The 23683-nt window shown below is 44.9% G+C and overlaps 1 protein-coding gene across 3 annotated transcripts in view; it reads right to left on the bottom strand.

Annotated features, from left to right (window-relative positions):
- The window catches only part of LOC126545361 (uncharacterized), a 43405-nt gene extending 22995 nt beyond the window's left edge, over positions 1-20410 (bottom strand). Inside the window, exons 1-4 of one of the 3 annotated variants that reach the window (XM_055061990.2) lie at positions 20186-20410; positions 13302-13405; positions 2751-2792; positions 867-917 (exon numbers count right to left, since the gene is read on the bottom strand). In XM_055061990.2, coding sequence (XP_054917965.1) covers positions 867-917; positions 2751-2792; positions 13302-13405; positions 20186-20306 — 318 coding nt within the window. In that variant the 5' untranslated portion in view covers positions 20307-20410. The remainder of the gene's footprint in view (positions 1-866; positions 918-2750; positions 2793-13301; positions 13406-20185) is intronic. The other 2 variants (XM_050193188.3, XM_050193197.3) reach the window with 2 other exon arrangements.
- Between the last annotated feature and the right edge of the window lie 3273 nt (positions 20411-23683).

The raw sequence follows: 23683 nt of genomic DNA, 5'->3' as shown, positions 1-23683 counted from the left end.
CATGCACCGTGGTGCCGTGCAAGACGGCGTTTTGCGGCGACGATGGCTACGAGATGGCGCCAGAGTAGCGCGGGTCGTTTTTATGGAAACAAAGCGCTGCATGAGCGGATGTCCTTCTGCGGCGGCAGCTGTTAACCGCGCCGACGCGTAACCCAGGCGCCGCCTCTCGCGATCTTCCGATTAGTGAGGCAGTCGCGTCACACATCGCTCCGTTTGCAACGTGCCGCACGAGACGGATTGTCCGCGCTAGCGAGTATATCCCGAAATGAAAACACGTGTTCAGCGACGCTCAAATTTCGCATTAGGGAGTATCGTAATCCGCGGTGATTTTTTAAAATATTCTTGCACAGAAAGCATTGCTGTTTGTGCGAACCTCTCCCAAACAACGCACCGCTGAAACGCCGGGCGCCGGGAAGGGTATGCTTGTACCCTCCTTATGCAGAAACGCTCACTTGGTGCGGAAGCAGAATAGGCCTCCACCAAACGCTGTGAGACAGCACCTGACCCAAACGACCAAGATACAGTGTTTGCATACATAAACATGTTTTTTTTTTATGGCAGCTAATACGGATATTAAGCGGAGCGAACACGGGTTAAATGTACGAGGACGTCGTGTATGAGCTTCACGGGATGACGATTTATGCCTTTCTCTCTTTTTCTCAATTTCCCCCAACACAACACTTTCGCCAAGTCTAGAGAAATATTGGTTTAACGGCTTCTTCATAAATATGTTGAGTATAGCCAACCGGACGCGACCTTGGTCAACCTATGAGGCTCTTTTTTTACATATATATATATCTCTCTCCGCGAATATTCTTCATTACTCTAGACATTGGGAGTGTAGTTGTAGGCCTCGCTTCACTCACCAAAAACTCTGTGGTCATCTCTGTGAAGCAAGCAGTCCACCTTTCGCCTAGCTGCAAAACGAAAAGGAGCAATACATTCTCGTTCTATGTGCCAAGAAGAGCTACAGACAGCGATTAGCGTGTCTCTGTGCGCCGTCGTCTACTGCTCTGCTAACTTGAGGTAGTTATACACTCAAGTGACAGTTGCAAAACAATAATAAACAATAAAAAGCTTCAGAAAAAGCCGTTGCCAGAGTTGCTGAATCAAAGACAGACGAAGCAAGACATCGCCGGCATTATCTTTCCGTTTCTATCGCGCAGAGCCTCACTGTCTCTCTCTCTCAAATATATGCGATAAATTAAGCCAAGTTTCGCTTCTGGCTGCTTAAGACGCTTATTTCGGAGGAACGCACCTGCCCAAGTCAACGATAAAATTAGTCCCTCGTGTCCTAGTTAGCAACGTGTGGCACAGTGAAATCTGTCTGACGTCTCTCCTTCATCCATGGTCCCGAGCGAGACTCTCAGATCGTCTTCAAACTGCGGCGTATTTGTTTACGGAGGTACGTCTGGATTTGCGAGTGCTGCAAATATACGCGTTTCTGTAAAAGAGACGTTGAAAAGGCTACACGTAAAGTCAGCTTGGGCTCGTAAAGCGCAGGCGGACGGGGGGTTGAGGCGGAGGCGTAAACGCGAGCGTCCTGCATGGTGCAGCCATCTGGTGGCGCAGTGCTCAAACAGACAGAAACAGCTAATATTGCAGTAACTAAGCGTATTTTACTTTGTTGCGGGTGTAAATTTTTGGCAGCAACACGATTACACCAGTGCCGAAATTTTACTCCAGCAGCGAAGTAGAATAAGATCGGTGAATGCAATATTAGCTGTTTCTGTCTGTCTGAGCATTGCGCCACCAGGTGGCTGCACCATGCAGACCGCTCAAGTTAACGCCTCAGCCCCAATCCCCCGTCCGCCTGCGTTTTACCGGAATACCGGACGAGCTAAACCTCTCTATTCATTCGGAAAGCTATATTCATTCATTTGCCGCAAGAATGTCGCTTGTTACAGGAGGAAATTTAGGGCTAACTACCTCTACCCTCGTTCTCCCTGTATTTCTCTCTCTCTCTCTCTCTCTCCATTTTTCTTATTCGCGCCGAAACGGCGAAAGCCCTCGCAACATGCTTCGTTGAGAATTTGTTTTCTTTCTTGTTTTTTAGAATGCCGTCTATTTGTTACTGTTAGGCCAGAGCAGACGGTCTCAAAATCCGTGATGTCGTGGCGAGCTCTAGCACGCACTTCACGGCAGCACGATCACCAACGGTTATTTGTTGTTGCATTTTTTTTTTGGCCTGGGAAGTTTCGTATAAAGGCTGCAGTGTCTTTTTTGTTGTTTTCGAAGCACAATGATATAGCTTCACTTAACATTCATCTTTATCGTCCGGCTGCATTACACTTCTACGATACCAAAAAAGCCACTCTAACGGTGAGAGGAAGTAAATGGCGAGCCAGAAAAAGACGCAAAAACGAAAGACGAGTGACCGATTAAAGAAACCGTCTTAAACAGCCTGTAGTCAGCTAGCGGTCTGAGGCAACGTAGGTCGTTTACTCTTGAAAAGAGACTGCACGTAGTGAAACAGTCAAGACGGTGAACAGAAGCGTATCGTAATTTGAAATCATTGGAAATCATTGCGCGCTTGTGCGGCAATATCAGTATGACAGAAATGATAAAAATGATCTTTCTTATATATATATATATATATATATATATATATATATATATATATATATATATATATATATATATAGTTGCGTCTTGTAGGTATGCCGGGCATCGATTGCCCGAATGTCTCGCAAAATGTCAAGTGACGACTAAGTATGTATAGGCATGCGTAACGACAGCAAACTACTCACCTCGTTGCACTTGTCGTAGTTTCTGCATATACCTTGAACGGCCTACGCACAGAGTCAGACGAGAGGAGGGTAAATAATACATTGTGGCAACTGCGACACGACAGCAGACACAAATGTTCCGGCTACGAGGAACCAAACTTGCAATTATAGAAACAAGAGCTACAGAACATATAGGCTTCTGCATCGAGCCTTTCAGCGCTCCTCGCTTTTATAGGGCGTTTGATTCTTTCTTTCTTTATTTCTTTTTTTCTTTCTTTATTTATTTCTTAATGAATTCCTTCCTCTCTTGTAGCGACGCTCTCGATGCTGGCAATAATGATTCTCAACGGGGCACGTACGGGAGGGTCATATAAGCCCCATTCCGCGCGAAATGTTCTTTACGCTATGTTCCCTGCACCTTATCCGTTGGAAAATAAAGTTTATTCTATCTATCCCTGCAGAAATAAGCATACCCTGGTGTGGGTATGCTTCGTCCAGCCATGGACTCGAAATTCCGTATAACCTGGTGCATTTCACTTATAAAGGACCCACATACACAGCTTCGCTGGTCATCCTTCTTCACAGAGTAGGAGGGCGCTGAATTTTTTAAAGCGAAAGCTTTACTAACCGCGTTGAGCCTAGTTTCGCCGTCGCCAGCAATTTGACCTTCATATGGCTGCAGCTGCGCCGTAGCCTTGGAAACGCATCAAGTGACTCGCCGCGCCGAGCTCCAGCGCCGCTGCCGGCTTGGTGCATGCGCTGTCCGCAGCTTGGTCGCCGCCTGACCACGTGACTCGCCGCGCGCCTGGCTAAGAGGAGCGCTGCGCTCGCCTAGTCAGTGCGAGCTTGGCTATGGATGACTGCGAGGCCAACAGTCTTCTCTGAGCGTTGCGCGGGAGCGGGAGGCTTTGAGCCGTCGTCGCCAAGCGCGTCTGACCACCGCGCGGATATCGCCCAGCGAACTGCTTCACTGGAGAGGGTCCGGAATGCAAAAGTCGTCGCACCGTCGAGATCAGTGTAGCGTTCGCGCCCTGTCTGCTAGTGCTTCGACGCTGCACATGTTCGCGGTGTCTCTTTGCATGTCTAGCGCTTGCGGTTTCCCTGTGGCACAGCAGGCATCGTACCGTCGAACGATGTATGTCTACCCAAGCCTAATCAGTCATGTCTAGCCACCGATCTAGGCACAGCCATCATAACTGGCTTAACGATGATTGTATACCTAAGTATAATACTTACAGCTAAATCAAAGGTTAACCAAGTGAAGCCAAGACTTAACAAGGCTAAACCAAGCTTTCGCTTTGCATATCCAGGGTTAGCTGAGCTAAGCCGCAGCCAATTTTTTATGCACATTTTGTCTGACTGAAGGTGCCACTGTAGCCAACGCTATTGCACTGAGGTTCACAGCGTGCTCCGCGGCGAAACGCTGTAGATGCGCAAGATAAAGGTGGAGAACGTCGAATGCCGCTATCTCGCCTCCCGGCCGTCAAAATTCCTGAATCGTTTACGGCATCTCCATATCACTGTTGCCTTCGTTGAATTTCGCCTTCTTTCCGCCGTGGATGGCTTTGAAGATGCCGTTGGTCGTCAGTTACGATTACATCATCGCGTATCATCATTAACTGCGACCTTTTCGTCAGCCGTTGCACGCATTGATGCGTCGCAACAAGCAGTGCACGAGCTGAGCGACTTCTGGAGCAATGCAGCAGAGTTATACAGTGTTTCAGTGAACTCTTCCAATTTTTTTTAAATTGCCTGTGGCAGATAGCACAATTCTAGTACATGAGCTAGTCCACTGGGAGAGGCGGCCATTACTTGCACGAAAGATTGAAACACATAATCGGCTAATTAACAAAAAGGCACTAACTTATTTTTAACTAATTACCTTATGGCCCATATCGCAATTTGCAAATTCTAGCAAGTGAGAATGTAAGGCATATCCACTTCAAGATAATTGTCTGGGTGGCACCATTTACGAGATACGCGCCGTCAGACTTGAGGTAAGAAATGCACTTTGGTTCCATCCACTTTCTTAACAAAACGTCGTTTGATGCGTTGAAGCACAAAAGTAACTGGAACGCCAGTGCATTTGTCCACAAGGTTCGGGAATTAATATCTCGAAACTGGTGTTATCTTGAGACTTCGTTCCAAGTGGATTCGCCTTGCGAAGTCCTCGGCTAGACTGTGCAAATTGCAATATCTGCCATAAGATAATGAGCTAAAACATTGTTTAATAGAATAATCAATAAAAATTTACTAATTATTTCAATTTTTTCTGCATATCCGCCTCTTCGAATAGACCGGCTCATGGACTAGAATTGTGCTTTCTGTCACAGGAAATTTTTAAAAATTTTGGAAAATGTTCGCTGAAACACCCGTTATATACATTCGTTTGACATCGGCGTGCGCTAGTCAAGGGCGTCACCAACACTGCCTTCGCGCTAGCTCAGAGCGCACCATGGAGACGTCTGCGGAGGATAGCGATGGTACGGCGACGTCGGTTTCGTTGTAAAGCGACACGTTCGCCGTCGGGGACGCGTAATTTCCTTCGTTACGCAAGCAGATTCGTTGCAGTTGTCTACGTTATAGATGCCTTTACAGTGCACATGAAAGATAGGAAATTTGGCCGGGACACAATCAATTCTCAGTTGTACAGGTCATTTCGTTGTATACAGGCGTTCGTTTTAGAGGTGTTCGATTTATACGGCAGAGGCGCGTCTCCGTTGCTAGGCGACAAGTGACTGGGCAGAGCATACGCAGAGCGGTCCCTTCTGGTGCGTGCTCTAAGCAAATTTCCATCGTTCCGCATAGGCCACGAGTTGGCTGTGCAGTTAAATAGAGAGTTTTATATTAGGAGTTCCCAACGCCTTCCGTACCCCTAATCTCAAACTCTCTAATGGCCACGCCGGTAAACGCTGCCTGTTGGCCATCACCGCACCGTAGCCATTGACGACACTAGCTGTGCACACTGCTTCTTTTACGGTTCCGTAAAGGGAAATTTAAGGGAAGTATGCGCCGGTTCGAATAGAGTGGTCGCGATGTTGCGTGCGTACGAGGTAATCATACTGCATGCGATTTAGGGTGCCTTATCGAACGATATTTGAACAGCAGCGCAATTACCACATACTTACACGGAGAAGAGGGACAACGAAACACGGCACTGATGTATCTCGTGATCCTTCTTCTTGTATGTGCGCGCGCGTGGTTTGCGCTGCCGTTCAATGTCCATTTCGACCGACTAGCCCAATAATATCAGTCTTGTTAGGGGATCACTTCGCTAGCTAATTTAGTATGCAAGTAATGCCTGACCGACTCCCTAATCGTCTACTACCCAATCAGGCGTAAGGCGAACCCAAGAGAATAGTCGAAATTTAAACGATATATCGTGTAGGAAATCAATACAAATCATACATCGCTTCGCAAAAGAACTGAAATAATAATGATAATAATAATAATAATAATAATAATATAATAATAACGACATCAAAGACTACAATAAAAGTTCATTTCAATGGCTGAAACACGATGAAGCAATGGTAACGTTACTTTTGAGTATAAAGCACCCAGCTGTTGAGCAACATGGAGCATTTCCTGGGGCACTACACTGCTAAACAGCTTAAACATCAAGCAGCCAAATACTTGCATATTTCTCTAGCACCAAACTTATTAATCATTTTACTGTACAATGTGAGGTGAGGGTGCTGAGCAGGTTTATGGGAGTTTCGTATCGTGTGATCAAGTCAAGCGCGAGGAAAATTGCAAATTGACTTTTGGTTGCAGGTTTACACGCCGCTTTAACGATCGATGCCTCGTAACTAATACATTTCAGCGCGCGCTCTGTAGTGCGAGTTGTTTAAGTTTTACCCCCCCCCCCCCCCCACCACCACCACCACCACTAACATCGACAGTCAATTTTACTTTCTTCCACTGTGTGGGTCCGTCACTTTCGTTTGCTGATGCTTCAACAGCACGCGTACAGCGTAAAAGATTTCCATCTCAAATTCATGGAAGCACGTGACGCAGTTTCAGCCCAATCTTCTGCAAGAGCTTGCTAGCTGCCTGATCTCTTGCTGCTTGTACACATCCTGTGCAAATCCGCATATTCTAGTACTAAGAAGTACTTGTTATTAAGTGCTGACCATGGTGATCCATGATTTTGGTGAAGCAGCGCACTTTGAAGAAACACGTTCACGCAGACATGAATAATCAGTGCCTGTGAATGTCCTCATCATTATTGTTTTTGTGAACGTTCTTTTTTGTTCCTTTTCTTTTTCTTTTGAGTGTGCTGCTTCACCAACATCATATTACCGGACAGGTCTCGCTGAAGTAGTTATATGTTTAACTAGGACAGCTTGCTTTCAGAGAGGAGCTCACTGACTTCGTCCGATCGAGTACGTGGAAGCTAGTAAACGGTGCTTAATGGGCAACCGTGCTGTGAAATTTTTGAGCGCGTAGAAAGCGTAGTTCCAGTGTGTATAAAGAGCGTGCTATGGGGTCCCTGAGGAAACTCCGTTCACTGGAAAAACATCTAAACGCTCAGTGTGATACCTACTGAGGAGCAAGACAATGGACCTAATCTCTAGGACACCCTTTCGGAAGCGCTACAGTGGTTGAATTTGGTTGCTTGTTTTAGTTTACTTTCGTCGGTCTCTCTCTCCTTCTCTCTCTCTCTCTCTCTCTGTCCACATTTTTAAAAATTCTCCTTTAAAATCTCAGATAAAAGCTTTCCAAAAACTTTGAGCGATGATTTCTGTTGACAGATTGAAAACACATTAAAATATCCATTGAAAGCAGCTACAATTAAGTTACAACTTGATGCACAATAGCATGATGATATCATTAGTATTTGTGGAAATGCAACATAACAGCGCCGAAAATGAGCCTAATCGCCAAGGAAATAGATAATAATTTGTTTGATAAGCTATACGTGACAGTACCAGTAGCACCCACGACGATAATGTGAGAGAGAATAGTCTAGAGGAATTTGAAATCCCACAAGTAACGCCGGAAGAAGTAAAGAACGTCTTGGGAGCTATGCAAAGGGGGAAGGCAGCTGGGGAGGATCAGGTAACAGCAGATTTGTTGAAGGATGGTGGGCACATTGTTCTAGAAAAACTGGCCACCCTATATACACAATGCCTCATGACCTCGAGCGTACCGGAATCTTGGAAGAACGCTAACATAATCCTAATCCATAAGAAAGGGGACACCAAAGACTTGAAAAATTATAGACCGATCAGCTTACTGTCCGTTGCCTACAAAGTATGTACTAAGGTAATCGCAAATAGAATCAGGAACACCTTAGACTTCTGTCAACCAAAGGACCAGGCAGGATTCCGTAAAGGCTACTCAACAATAGACCATATTCACACTATCAATCAGGTGATAGAGAAATGTGCGGAATATGACCAACTCCTATATATAGCTTTCATTGATTACGAGAAAGCGTTTGATTCTGTAGAAACCTCAGCAGTCATGGAGGCATTACGGAATCAGGGTGTAGACGAGCCGTATATATGTAAAAATACTGAAAGATATCTATAGCGGCTCCACAGCCACTATAGTCCTCCATAAAGAAAGCAACAAAATCCCAATAAAGAAAGGCGTCAGGCAGGATCTCTCCATTGCTATTCACAGCGTGTTTACAGGAGGTATTCAGAGACCTGGAAGAATTGGGGATAAAAGTTAATGGAGAATACCTTAGCAACTTGCTATTCGCTGATGATATTGCCTTGCTTGGTAACTCAGGAGACCAATTGCAATGCATGCTCACTGACCTGGAGAGGCAAAGCAGAAGGGTGGGTCTGAAAATTAATCTACAGAAAACTAAAGTAAGGTTTAACAGTCTCGGAAGAGAACAGCAGTTTACGATAGGTAGCGAGGCACTGGAAGTGCTAAGGGAATACATCTACTTAGGACAGGTAGTGACCGCGGATCCGGATCATGAGACTGAAGGAATCAGAAGAATAAGAATGGGCTGGGGTGCGTTTGGCAGGCATTCTCAAATCATGAACAGCAGGTTGCCACTATCCCTCAAGAGAAAAGTGTATAACAGCTGTGTCTTACCAGTACTCACGTATGGGGCAGAAAGCTAGAGGCTTACGAAAAGGGTTCTGCTTAAATTGAGGACGACGCAACGAGCTATGGAAAGAAGAATGATGGGTGTAACGTTAAGGGATAAGAAAAGAGCAGATTGGGTGAGGGAACAAACGCGACTTAATGACATCTTAGTTGAAATCAAGAAAAAGAAATAGGCATGGGCAGGACATGTAATGAGGAGTGACGATAACCGATGGTCATTAAGGGTTACGGACTGGATTCCAAGGGAAGGGAAGCGTAGCAGGGGGCGGCAGAAAGTTAGGGTGAGCGGATGAGATTAAGAAGTTTGCAGGGACAACATGGCCACAATTAGTACATGACCGGGGTAGTTGGAGAAGTATGGGAGAGGCCTTTGCCCTGCAGTGGACGTAACCAGGCCGATGATGACGATGATGACATGACTAAAACCAAATTATATTTAAACACACGAGGAAAAGAAGTGCATAATACCAAAGTATTTCACTTAACCGCGCCTGCAGCACGAGTTTTCCTTTTGTTTTTCTGTTTTTTAAGAGGCAAATGAGAAATATAGCTCATTTAAGTTCGTTTTCCATTGGGAATGGCATATGTAAACAACTGCGTCTTGCAGCAAACAAGAAGCCCTCTGAGCTTTAGGAATGCTGCATAATCGGTTTAGATCTGCGGCGATACGCCCGTTCATTGATGCTGGCCACCACCAGCGCGTCCGTGAATGAGCTTGTTGAAGTGCGCTTCGTCTTGCTTCTAAGACGACAGCTAGCTATGCTTCGCCTTTCCTCGGACCTGTTTATTCTTTTTTTCGCCGCAAGGATGCTCGTATGCCGACAGACCCTCTTTAACAACAACGTCAAGCGCGTGCTATGCGATTTGCCCGGGTGAACTTGGCAGACCGCACGCCCGAGAATCGCACTCACGGCAGTGTCGCGCGGGTCGCAGACATGTGTGTCAGCATTGCCAAACCGCGCGGCCCGCTTTATTCTTATTTTTATTCTTTTTGGTCCTGCGTGCATGTTGTCTTCTCGTCTGCGACGCTGCTGTTTCGCGGACCCTTTCTGCCACACGTCGCCGCCGGTCAAGGCCACTGCGCAGCGAAAAAGGCGTCTAGCCGCACGTTTGGCTAAGCCTTCTCGCGTCCGGCCTAATTTTGCTTAATTCGACCTTCACGGCGGGGATGTTGCGCAGAAAGGCCAGGGGCAACAACGCGGGGAGAACGCTTGCCGCGCATTGCGCATGTTTCAAAACACGCGGCGGCGGCACGCGTCGCGCGTGCACGCGTGCTTGTCGTTGTCGTGCGCCTTTATGCAAAACCGCCTGCCTCCTGGTGACTTGCGGGGCGACAAGCGTTAATGCGGCAGGTTTTCGCCTCCCAAATCTGGGGAGCCCGTCCCACACTCCTTCGCGCAGGAATCGGAAACGAGGTTGAAGACGCACTCTATTTCTTGTCCTGCTCCTCTTCTGAGTACCACTACTACTACTACTACTACTACAACTACTAATGCTCTGACTACTTACTTCTACTATTGTCTGTTGTTGCTTTTCTTGCTCGCAATGGTGCCGTACTTAAAAGGACAATAGGATAAGCACTATATACGCCAGTTTAGACTGATACAGTATTATTTCAAAACTCTTTCTCGGTTAAGGGCGCAATAATAGGTTAGTTATTAAAATATAAAATTAGGTGTCAAAGTTGATTTTTTCTTAAATTTCGCACTGACTCCGGTGCCTTGTACGTCATTGTGACGTCATGAAATTCAGTTCTTTTTTATTTTTCGTATTTAGCCCTTTTTGGGCACAGCAAACGTTAATGAAAGTTGATAACTTCAGTGTTTGACTCACTTGGAACACAATGTATGGAATAAATAAATAAATAAATAAAATGTGTTTATTAAAGTGCCCAGGAACAACCTGGAGGGTCTTGATGCTGACGCACTCGGCAAGACAATGCACAAGAAAAACAGTGCACGCCCACACACACATACACGCTTAAACACGGGCGCATACATAAAAGAAATTAATAACTTCTCGAATACAGACTTTAACGGAGCATAAAATGTGCCGATAAAATATTAAGTAAGCCCAAACAGATGCCAGCCAAATCAACCATGAGTTGGCGTGGCAATTTCAAGACGTCAGCGCCACCCATCTTTCGTTCTTGCCTCTTTTCTGTTCTCCCTGACTCACAGTAAAACCTCTTTATAACGAAACGGCACATAAGAAAATAATTAATATAGCGAATTTAAGTGAAGTTCTCCTTCAAAGTCCCATGTACACTCATACTGCAGTACATACAATGACGAATATAACGAAGTAAATCTGGCTGTCCCTTCAACTTCGTTCTAACGAGATTTTACTGTGCCAACCTTCTTCTCATGGTACGAGAGGCTTTTATTCGTATTGTGGAAGTTTAATTTGCTATTACAGCCTAAATAATTTCTTTTTTCATCTTTAATGTCCCTGTAAGCACAACTATCGTGAAACAGCACGTTTTCGTTTAAAAACACGGAGAAAAATTGGCATTTTCAGTCCTTGTTCAGCTCCTCGCGGGATGATACTAATTATACTCAGTAATTGCGTGGAAAAGCAGAGAACACGTTATCTCCTTCGATATAACCTTAATATGCTATTTTTGAGGCCTTAAACGCTAAGTTTCTTTTTTATTGTTAAATAAATAGCTCTCTTTGAAACTGCACTTCATTCATTGACTTCAAATAGTCGTTTACCGTCTCTTACATATTTTCCCCTCTGATGTATGTTTCTTCTTTTTTTTTCTTATTTTTACCATCACAGCCTTACCGCAGTATAACGTGACATTGCGTAACATTAAGTTCTTTTCCTGGTTAAAGAACACGTTGTTAAGCTCGATCAGTCTTGAAATACACTGAGCGCTCTGCCTCTCCGGCACATGCCGCTCATGATTTCATGCGGTGAAACGTTGAAGCGCGGCTCGCGTATTGACCCACGTGTAACGTCAGTGTGTAGTGCGACGCTACACAATCTCATTCTTGTACTCGCTTAATATTTCTGGTGTGCGGAAAAAAGCAGTCACTACTCTATAACTGTGACGTTAACAGAAGACGTGATGTTAAAATAATTTTATTTTGGACAAGCCGATTGATATACCTAATGAAATCACTGCAGCGCACACCAACCAAACCAAACCGCAAGCACCAACACAACGAGGGTATCCGGTCTTCCGTTTATTGTGTTTTTTTTTATTTGCCCTACAACGGCTTCACTAACTCTCGATCTTGTCTTGCCATTTTTTTTTTTCTGAAGAGGGAAAGTCTGCGACTGGGGGGGGGGGGGGAAGCAGTTTATAAATTGTCTGGGCAAAAGGGTTTCAATTCCTAAACAGGCTGCAATAAAGGGGTTATCCTTCGGCGGCATTACATCCGCGCTGGTCGACATCCCAAGTGCTGTAATGGTTACTTATTAATCCCTAAATAATGAAATTTATAAATTTATTCTATCGATTCGGGGCACACTTTTGAATAGAAGGTAGCTAGTGCTCAGGAGACATAACTGCGTTATAGGCACCCCGAGGGTATACAGGGTGTTTCACCTAACTTGAGCCAAACATTAAAAATATGCAAATGCCACGTAGCTGGACAGAACCAAGATAATTTTGTTCGCCGTCGCTTCGAAATACTCAAAGTATTTTTTTTGCATTCCGCCTGATTATATAGTTAGTCCTAATTCATTATTAAACTTATCGAATACTATACTTAAGTGGAAGATTGTCGATGAGAAAATTGTAGAGCAACATGAAAAACTCCCGATACAGCTTTCTGTTCCTCAATACGCGCTACATAAAAATGTTTTTCCGAGTATGAAAGGAGCCCGCGAATACACGCAAAGTGCCTCAAGGGGCCAGTTGCGCGGCAATTTTGCGTGTATTCGCGGGCTCTTCTCACGCTTGGAAAAACACCTTAATGTAACACGTATTGAGCTACAAAAAGCTGTATCGGGAGTTTTTCATGTTGTTCTACAATTTTCTCATCGACAATCTTCACTTAAGTATAGTATTTGATAAGTTTAATAATTAATTAGGACTAACTATATAATCAGGCGGAATGCAAAATATTGAGTATCTCCAAGCCACGGCAGACAACGTTACCTTGGTTCTGTCCAGCTACGTAGCATTGGCATATTTTTAAACGTTGGCTCAAGTGAAACACCCTATTTATAGTACGTACCAGTATTACCGATGTCAGCCCCTAAAGTTGCCGCTAAACGCACCGGCGTTGCACTTGTGATTTTTGCAGATATCTTTCCACCACGCTGACTGAGTGGTTACGGTGCTGTGCAGCTGAGAACGATGTCGCGTGTTCAGTTTCCAGCCGCCGCATTTCGATGCAGGCTGGAACTACACACACACATATATATATATATATATATATTGTAATTATTTACAGCCTTTGCTGAAGTACCAGGCATACTGTCTCATCGCGAGCGCCGTCAAGGGTGAATAACTTTCCAATATGCTCACGGGCTCACCTGCTCAAGAATGCTGCCATGCATGGGCGTGTGGTAGAGGGCTTCTATGCAGGGCATGAACATGTCCGCCGCTTGCTTCAGAACGGACATCATTTGGCTGTCATCTGCGCAGGTAGGCAGTTAACATGGATTTAAAAACGCGCCTTCGTTTTGAGCCACGGTGGAACTGTGACTTGGTCTGCGCACTTGATAAGATAAAAACGCTCCGGGACCGAATCTGTAATAAATGTGGACGCAAAGAGAAAATGACCACCTTGCATATGCCTTTAATTTTAGCATTGTAGGTTATAAAGCTCATTTTCCATCAGTGCGGCTATGTAGCCCCTCAGGGAGTTTGACCGACCGACGTACCGACCGATATCGTTGACAGTATAGCGTTTTTGCCTCCGCAAACGTAGAGATGAACAAGCGCGTTGGTGGCAGCATCTCGTGGCGCAGACATAAATCAGAGTGGACATGCAGCTATTTCAGCATTATTGTAGCTGTTATATCGCTTTGTATTTAGGTGCAACTTAGGTGCAAAGCTTGTGCGGGGACACAATCGTTAACATGCAAAGTCTTTTTGCTCTCATTCAGGAAGAATACCCATGTGACATAAAAACATTTCAAACACGTCCTGATTTCACAAAGCATCGCAAGATGTTGCTGCCATAAAGCGCTGCTACTACCCAAAGAGGTTACGTAAATTGTATAGGTTAAGCATATAACCTCTGTGCTACGTCCTAGGTATATGTTAGTACCTGATTAGCTCAAGCAGGCTAGGTGACTTTTGTCACTGCCCCGTTCCGAAGCAGATGCCAACAAAGTCAATCAATCAACTAATTAATTAATTAATTAATTAATTACTCAATCAGTCAGTCAATCAATCGATCGATCGATCAAGCAAAATAAATAAATTATTAAAGAAGGAAAAATATAGCAGGGGAACATAAGTAAAAAAGGACAATGAATAAAAAGAACAATATTGAAAGGAAGAGTACGCATAGCAAAGCGCAAGGTGAATACAAAGGAAAAAGTAGAAGAGCCATTGAACAATGTGTGGAACTATGGCACAACAACGCAAAACTAGCAAAAGAACGATGACAGCGAGTTATGAAAAATACCGAGATCATGAAAGTAAGCATTACAAAGACTGTGTTCTGTGGACGGTTGAGTGTTGATGATGGCGTCGTTTTCCCATCCACTTTCTGGGGTATCTATGTTTTACTACAAGAACTAACCCTGGAAGTGTTAGCCAGCGCCACCACTCACAAACCTTCTTGGCGGTAGATGTCGGACACCCTTTCTGCCGCAGGCGTCACGAGTACGTGATCTCTTTAGATGAAGGCAATTCTGGTCAATAAACCCACACATGTTACTTAACATGTTGCCGCATTCGAGACCCTCGTTAGGTGTGTTGAGCGATATATATATATATATATATATATATATATATATATATATATATATATATATATATATATATATATATATATATTTACTAATATAATTACTAACTGATCGCTTAATTAATTAATTAATTAATTAATTAATTAATTAATCGATCAGTTAGTCAATCAATCGATCGATCAATCGGGTTCTGTAAAGCATTCGCAAGGGGAACCAACATGTTTGTGTGAGGTGAGCAATTATGTCCGTGACGCATGCGTGTGTATGACAAAAGCATCGAAGTGCTAGTTGACGTTGCACGAGAGACGTATGCTTGCGACCATAGCCTAATAGGCAGAGCATCCGACGTCTGCATGTATTGGAAGACCCTGGCTCAGTCCCACCATCGGGCACGTATTCTGACGTTAAAGGGACACAAAGAGAAAAATGATTTCTTCTGCGTCAGTAAATTACCTTTCTATGACACCAAAAACACCACTCTTACCACGCTAAGACGCTTGGTAAACCAGAAAAAGCGCAAGAACAAAAGACGGGTGGCGACGCCTCCTTGAAGTTCCCGCACCTGGTCGCTGTGACGTCATGGATTTTGATGGATTTTAATTATACAGTGGTACAGATTGACTACATTGTGTTCTAAAGGAACCAAATATAATATATGGCAAGTTTCGGGAACCTTTACTCAGCCAAAGCCAACGCGGCGTAAATGCGAAAACATACTTTGGAATCCCTGACGTCACACTGACGTACCGGCGTCGGGGTTTCGGCACTAAATTCGAATACTGATACTTCGACCTTCATTTTCTTCTCATCTAATAATAAAACTATTATTTTGAAATGGCTGCCTGTAGGGTTCTGAAACAATGATTTATTAGTCTCAACAGATTTATGGTTTCACTTTAGTGTCCCTTTAATAAAACGGTCAAAGAAAAAAACGAAAACAAGATAGAATGCATGCATATTCTAGTACTTGGCGCCCGCTCTGTTTTCATGCGTTTCCGCTCTGTCTTCAGAACGTTTCCGTTTCGTATACTTTGAATTCTGCGTATTGATATTCAACTCTGACCTTATACTCTGTTCCAATATGACGCTGTATCCACTGAAGTTTCAGTGGACAATACAATACAATACAATACAATACAGTACAATACAATACAATGCAATACAATACAATACAATACAATACAATACAATACAATACAATACATTACAATACAATACAGTACAGTACAATACAATACAGTTTTATTCGCCCGTGTTTCCCGCGTCATGTTGGGATGGCTGAAGATGACGACGCCGATGGTCTTGCATACGCAGATGTCTAACATCCTCCACAATCAAAGTATCAAAGTGCAATCAAATCACAAAACCTGACATCCATGCTCACTTTCTGCCGCTTTGGATTTCGCGACATGCGCCTGCGTAACCAGGCTGTTTTGTGTAAAGGAAATCTCTCTCCCTCTCTCTCTCCCTGTCATCTTTGTTCTCCCCTTTCCCACTCCCCCGGTATCGGGTAGCCAACCGGACGTTATTCTGGTTAACGTCCCTGCCTTCTGCTTTTCTCTTTCCTCCCTCCTTCCTCCTTCTGTGTCAGGTAAAGTCAGGATCTGTCTGTACACCTGCATGGTTATTCAGCGACAGAACGTACTGACTCCCCGCTCTGCACTTGAGATGAAGCAGGAAAAATCGAACACTTTCTGTGGTCGTGCCCAAGGTACCGTGGTGAAAGGGTATGCCTTTTCTCGAGAAACTAATCGTGATAGGCCTTTCACATGCGTGCCTTCAACATCTTGTGTTTCCAGAGGGATCCGCTGTAGCCCGTAAGAATGTTTCACCCCTTCTTACATTTCGCTTCTTACACTTTCTTACATTCTTACTTTCTTCTTACACCCCTTCTTACATTTCTTACATTATCGCTTATGGCTAGGGGTGGCCTTCACGAAATCTTACTCGTTTCGCATTGGAATGGCCGACAACGCTCTCTGCAGTGCCTGTCTTTGCGAGGAGACGCTGGAACACATTCTGTGCGACTGTCCTGGATATAATGTTCAGAGACAGTCCATGGCGTCCGTTCTAGCGCACCTTGACAATAGACCATTGTCAGTTGCAACCATTTTCACATATCGCCGACAGAAGACATCGCAGCTGAAGGCGACGAAGGGACTACTTCGGTTTATGAAGGATACGGGCTTGGACAAGCGGCTGTGACAGTGATGTCACGTACCACAAAAGAGTGACAGACTGTAACCAACGATGTGTGTGCCGTGTTATGTGCCCTCTATCTCTTCTCCCCATCTTTCATGCCCCCATCCCGCTCCCATGTGTAGGGTAGCAAACCGGTTAGGCTAAACTGGTTAACCTCCCTGCCTTCCTTCTCCACTTTTTCCTTCCTTCCTTCTTACATTTGTCAGAGGCACTTTTTGCTCGACAGGTCGTAAACATCCCAGTGACTGGCACTGCAAGATACGCTCACCGCCAAGCTTATCGCTTGGAACCTCAACTAATATTGATATATTTTTTCAAGCACTGCTGTTGCCGTTCTGGCGACCATAGCTCAGCCTTCTTAAGTATACCTCAACTCACACTGTAAGATCAAGAGGTATAAAATGAGACCTTCTGTTCCTCTACAAGGTGGTCCATGATATTATACAATCTAAAGCTTCTTGATCATGTGCAATTTTTCGTGCCGCGAAAGTATACCAGGCAGCATTCCGCGTTTTCTACGCAGCCTTGTTTGCATTAAGCTGTCCTATGGCTCGACTCCAAAAAAAAAAAAAAACAAGTAATAAGTGTTTTGCCTGCATTCACACATATCGGAGTTCATTTCCTGTGTTTTGTATATATGTAGATAAACTTAATTTTACGCCATCTCCCCGTTTTCCGTTTCCCTATTTGTTTCTATATCTCGCGTTGTTCTGTCTACCATATTTATCTTTTCTGTACATTTTGTCTCGCGTATTACTTTTTAAGTGCACCAGTATGAAGGCTACGTAGCACTTTCTGGATGTTATAATAAACATTTGATTGAGTCATTGATTGAAATAAACGTTTGATTGATGATTGAGGGTCCAACTGCAGTCGTTGACCTTGGGACCCTCTTCTGTATACTAGCTGTACATATTATTGCTAGTTGAATGAATAATAAACTGAAACTAAACTGATTGATTGATTTGATTGATTGATTGATTATTGTATTATCTTCCCATAGCAAGCACAGAGTAATCATTCTTGATAATTTTACTACAACTGGAATTTATCGGAACAGGCTTAGATATTCTGATTACAGTTATTACATAAAGAACAAATGCAGCCTGTTGGACTTTCTGGCATTCTATTCCCTTCAGCAGCATAACTTGATCGCTAATTTCTGTGGAAACGTCTGAAACATTTGTCTCCCGAGTGCTGAAGTTATAGATGCCTCTCGTTCTGACATTTCCTTTGTGCATCTCGATAAGTTTCATCGGTTACTAAAGATAACTGCCTACGTGTCAGCCCTGAGGCAGAGGTCTTCCAGTGGCATACATGAATCATCTAGTTTTGTTTTCAATTAAGCGTGGTGATTATGTTGGTTTATATGATTTCTTGTCCACCACCGATTCGTCACTGGTTACAAGCAAAACTAATATCGATGGCCAAGTAGATCAGATTAAGGAACTATTTTTTTGTTGTATGGGCGAATACATTCGCCATTATACAGTCCTAAACGCTATAAATATCCCCCCTGGTTCTCATCTGAATTGATAACTGCTCTAAAGCATAAAAATAGTGTGCACTGAAAATTTAGAAGTCAGGTGCCTAATGGGTGAAGAGAACTATTCCGTTTTTTCGGGCCTGTGAAAACGCCTTTATAGACGGGATCGCCACTCATATAATGCATTCTTGGAAAATTCTGCCCCTGACCGGCCGGCGGCATTTTGGCAGTATATCCGCAAACGCTTCAGTAAACTTGGAGAGTGCATACTTACGAGCCCCGAATACCTCAATTGCATCTTGGTTCGAATTCCGCGCAAGATCATTTGAGAACACAGACATTTCCATATTCCTGCTTGTCGTTACCATCACTCAACCGTACACAGAATACTGAGCGTTTATAACGCTTATTTTCATGATCTCGATATTTTTCATAACTCGCTGTCATTGTTCTTTTCCAAGCTTTGCGCTGTTGTGTCATAGTTTCTTGCATTGTTCAACTGCTTTTCTCTATTTTCTTTTGTATTCCCCGTCACTTTGTTGTATGTGTGTTCTTTTCATAACTGCTCTTCTTATTCGTTTTTTTTACCTATATTCCGGTATAGGTTTTTTTATGTAAGCGTTCGCCAGCACTCAAACCTTGGGGTTGTTCATGGCCACGGTAAATAAATGATTGATTGATTATTATTTTATTCTTCTTATTATTCACGCAAACATATAAAACACCACAAGGAAACAAAAAGGAAAGAGAAGAGGACTGAGATGAAGAGAAAAAGAAAGAAGAGGTAAACTGCGCGCCGTTAACAGAGAAGATCCCATACCCCTGTATGTCTTGAGGCATTAAAAGAAAACCATAATACGTCTCGTCACGTGCAGAATGGCAGCACTACAGGCGAGAATCTAGTCCCATGGTTGACAAGAATATTCGCCGCAGACTAAGTAGACAGCTAAGCGGACAGCAGCCATTCTAAGCCTCGTTCCAATTCTCACGAAGACAGCATCGAAGTCAAAAACGATGCAGGCTACTTTCCTGTCCAAACAAGATGGCGGCTGAGCAGGACGTTTGGAAAGCGGACAGGAAGGTTGTCACCGCACAAAAAAAAAAAAAACGTAGACACGCGATCAATGTAAGCTACACCGTGTTTTTCGTAGGTTTTATGGCGCAAGAACTTAAAATACAGAAATAATGTGTGCTTTTCTCAACTTTTTCTTGACGCCGTGAGGTGGCGTAACGTCGCAGACGCGTCTTCGAGACGGCCTGAAACGCGTTCCATTACATGGTCTCGAAGCTGTCTCGGCTGCCTCCTTAGCTGTCTGCGTAAACTGTCTCGGATGCTGTTCAGAATTGGAACACACCCCAGGCATGCGGCGAGCACGGAAACAAAGCGCTGGCATGAGCTTCGGACCCACTGCGCATGCGCAACTTCGCCCGCTGCGCCGCCGCCGCAAGAGAATGCACGCCGAGCGAGTCATGCGTTACAGCGTTCACGCTTTTTTTTTTTTTTTTCTGAACAATGAGCGACACAACTGGTGGAAACGCTTCATCTGCCGCTGCTGCTAAACGAGCTGCCCGAGCAGAGGCTCAGCGCCGCCGCCGAAAGCACCCTGTCGTTCAGAATCAAGTTATCTGCCTCAGTATATCTCGAATTCAACAAAACACCTAAACAGCTTCTCAAAATTCGCAATAGGGAGTATCCTAATCGTCGGTGAATTTTTTGTCCAATCCTCTCTTCGGCCACGTGCGCGGATTATATCGGCCGAAGAGCGAGTGCACGAGTGAGCAGAAAATCCGCGCGCAGCGTCATCACCTGGTGTGTTGCCGCAGCCTTCGTTGCCATCGCTTGTCCCAGCCAGCAAGAGGGCCAGGAGAATGTTCCCGACGAGGACGTCCCTCGATCGAGCACCGTCTAGTAATCCGAGAATCGTCATGACAGGGAGTCAACACAAGGTCTCGCTTTTCGTCGCCCCGTGGTACGTCGCCGCGATGCCTGGCGCTAGTTTCGCCACTGTCCACTAGGGTCTCGCGAGGTGACCTCGCGGCGAGCGCGTTTGATTTGATCCCGGGTGAGGCGCTCAATCTGCGTGTTTGCTTTGAAGCAGCGCCCTTGAACGGAGAGCTGTGCGCGACTACCAGTCGGCAGCAGCTGAGCAGCCAGCTGAAGGAAGCGTGGAGTTATGCGTCGGGGATCATCACTCACAGAGTCGGTATTTGCAAACTCGCCAGAGGCAGTCGCAGTTGAGGGGGTGCTTTTTTAGCGGGGCATCGGCACCCATCGCAATATTTCACTACCTATAGACGCTTTTCTGTCGATTGTATATGACTGTTTACATATACAATGAGGACGTCTGGCCTGACACTTTATTGTTGGCCGCTGTGTACAGACATTCAGTAGTCAGCCAACTTGGAAGTGAAAGGATAATAACAAAAAACCGAAGAAAATAGCATTGGTAAATAGTAACTTTTCCGAGCAGGCAGCCTCTGTGTTTCATAATCGCACGACCACAATTCTACCGGATGAGAGAACAGAGAGAAGACCGCGAATACACACAAAATTACCGCGTAAGTGGGCGCTCGAGGCACTTTGCGTGTATTTGCGGGCTTCTCTAATGCTTGGAAGAACACTTTTATGTAGCACGTATTGAGCAACAGAAAGTTGTATCGGCAGTATTTCTTGTTTCTTTACAATTTTCTCATTGACACTTTTCATCTAATCATAATATATGAGAAGTTGATTCATTAATTGGGAATAATAATGTAATTAGGCGGAATGCAAAAAAAAAAAAATAATCTATCTCCAAGCAACGTCATACAACTTAACCTTGGTTCTGTCCGGTTACTTGGCATTTGAATATTTTAAGTTTGGCTCAACTTACGTGGGGAACCCTATATATGCCCTCACACAAATTTATTTGAGCAGCCAATAGGAAGTCAACAGAAAGTCTTTTCCAACGAAGTCCAGAATATGTATGAAGACAGTTTGTGATGGCTCTCTTGTTGTGTACCGTTCGTAGATTTATAGATTATCTGTAGATTTTCTGTGGGGAGCACAGACCAAAGCAAATAGGCATGTTTGTTACTTTAGTCCAAAGGCCCGCTTTCTATATACTTACTATTGACAAAATGACAATTCGGAAATCACCCTACATGAATTCCTATGGACAATCTACAGATTATTTGGATTAATTTTTATCGCTCTGAATGCGAATATGTGCGTTGTAATTACACTCAAATAATTTTTCTCAAGGACAGCACTGGCCATATAAACTTGGCTGCATTCGCTTACTAATTGAATTAACAAGCATGGTGTCAGCGGGCACAAACAAACATGAACACATCACACTCCATGAGTGCGGACCTTCGCTGTCAAAACGCTGGTGTGAGCAAGCCCGGCAGCAGCAGCGAGCGAAGTGACCTTCGTGCGGTCTATTGCTTCAACTCAAGAGCGGCGAGAACACAGCGCGCACAAAGTATGAGCCGTCTGCAGATCCCGTTCAAGATAAGGCGCGCGTGACCGCGCGTGGCAGTGCAAAGTGCGCATTTGTTGGCGGAGTCCAAGCTGTCCTCCCCCTCCCTCCCGCGCTGCCTACCCGCTTTCGTCCATATATAGGCCGCGTGCACCGCCTATAGAGGTAAAGCCCCTCAATTTTCCAAAAGTAGCGCCATTCTTAGATCTTTCCGCCACCCCGCTCACCCTGGCGCGTCCTCCTCCACGCCTCCTGTCGCCCCAGCCTCCTCCGCTCCCCCATTGGCCAATCTGTGTCACGTGGAAGCGGGCGCCGCGCTTTTGTATATTTTTTTCTTTCCAGCGCGGAGCAGGCGCCGCGCTTTTGTATATTTTTTCTTTCCAGCGCGCGCCGACCTCCATTGTTGGGCCTGCGCGACGAAAGTACGGCAGGCGGACTGACGGAGTGCGTTAGCGTAATAGAATGTGTAGGGCCGAGAACTTAATTGCGATGCCATGCTGCTGCGCCTTCGATTGCCGCAACAGACACTGCGAGGGCAAAAAGCTTTTTGCTTTGCCGTCCGGCGGGCGCAACGCAAAAAGAAGTGTGGATTCGCAGGATCGGGCGGGCTGACTTCGAGGAAGTGGCAAAGAACGCACGGCTTAGTGAAGTAAGGGCCACGGCTACTCGCAACCTCTTATTTTGAGCCTAGTTCACGCCTTCCGCTTCGAAAAAGTGGGTGTTCATGCTCTGCGTGGTTTTTAGCGCGTCGTTTGACTTTCTTTTTTTCGAATGTGCTCTCTTTGTTTCATGTAGTATCGTCTTGCGGTGAAATGCACGCATCTGCAGCTGGCCTGTGACATAAAAGCGACTTTATTCAGGGTGTGTTTTGAGCTCCACCAGAAGTTAGCACATTCTCGACGCTATTGCAAGGCTCACTATGACTTACGATGCAGTCTTTTAGCTTCGAATGTACGCCCGCATGTATAGATTTGGTTTGTGGTGATTGTTTTTAACGTTCCGAAGCGACTAAAGCTAGGATGGAGGTCGTAGTGGATGGCTCCGGATAACTTTATCTAGCTCGCCTGGGGATGTTTAACGTGCACTTTGATCGTAGAGTCGTACGTGGGCCGGTAAATTCCTCGTTGGCGTTTCATAATACCCGCGCGCTAGCGCTGCTTTAGAAGTTGGCGCCTCGGCGCGATTGTGTTTCTTCAATAAATTTTATTTACTAGTGTAACAACTTGTCATTATTTCGTATTATTCACGGCGCCTCCAGGGCACCAAAGCGGCAACGGGAACACCAAAGCTAGAACCAGCGCTGGATGGGGCTCGCCGAAGCCTGTGCATGCCAAGGGGGTATAAGATCGCGGGCAGCCAATTTTGTATGCGAACACTCCCTGCGAAGCCTGCATTAGTGTAATGTTACGTGCTCTTCAGAGGCCTCTGTTAGCCATTACACGTGCCCTCCTGGAGCAGTACTTGTAAAAAAAAAAAACAATATATCGTCACGATTACCAAAGCACCCCGCAATGAAAAAACGGCCCTGTTGCGAGGCATTCCTGACCGCACACAGCCGGAATCTCTCACGCGCCGACCGAACAAAAGTGTCCTGCAGGTACGTCAATGAACCTACGAAACCACGTACACATACTTTCACGCTGTCAACACCTGAAACTTTGGTAATTACGCGCGTGTTTGAGTACACCGCGTGCTTGCGTCGTGTTTCAGCAATACGAACTCTCAACGTCGCGCGCTTTACGCCTTAAATACGCCTTGAATAATAATCATTTTCTCTGTTTCCTCCGCAATTCTAACACGAAATTCTAAAGGCCAGTTACCGACTGACGAAGAAAGATCTC

The sequence above is a fragment of the Dermacentor andersoni genome, chromosome 3 (assembly GCF_023375885.2).
Source record: "Dermacentor andersoni chromosome 3, qqDerAnde1_hic_scaffold, whole genome shotgun sequence".
Classification (NCBI taxonomy): Eukaryota; Metazoa; Arthropoda; class Arachnida; order Ixodida; family Ixodidae; genus Dermacentor; species Dermacentor andersoni.
Note: the sequence above shows the minus strand (reverse complement) of the source record. Positions and strands in the feature narration are given on the sequence as shown.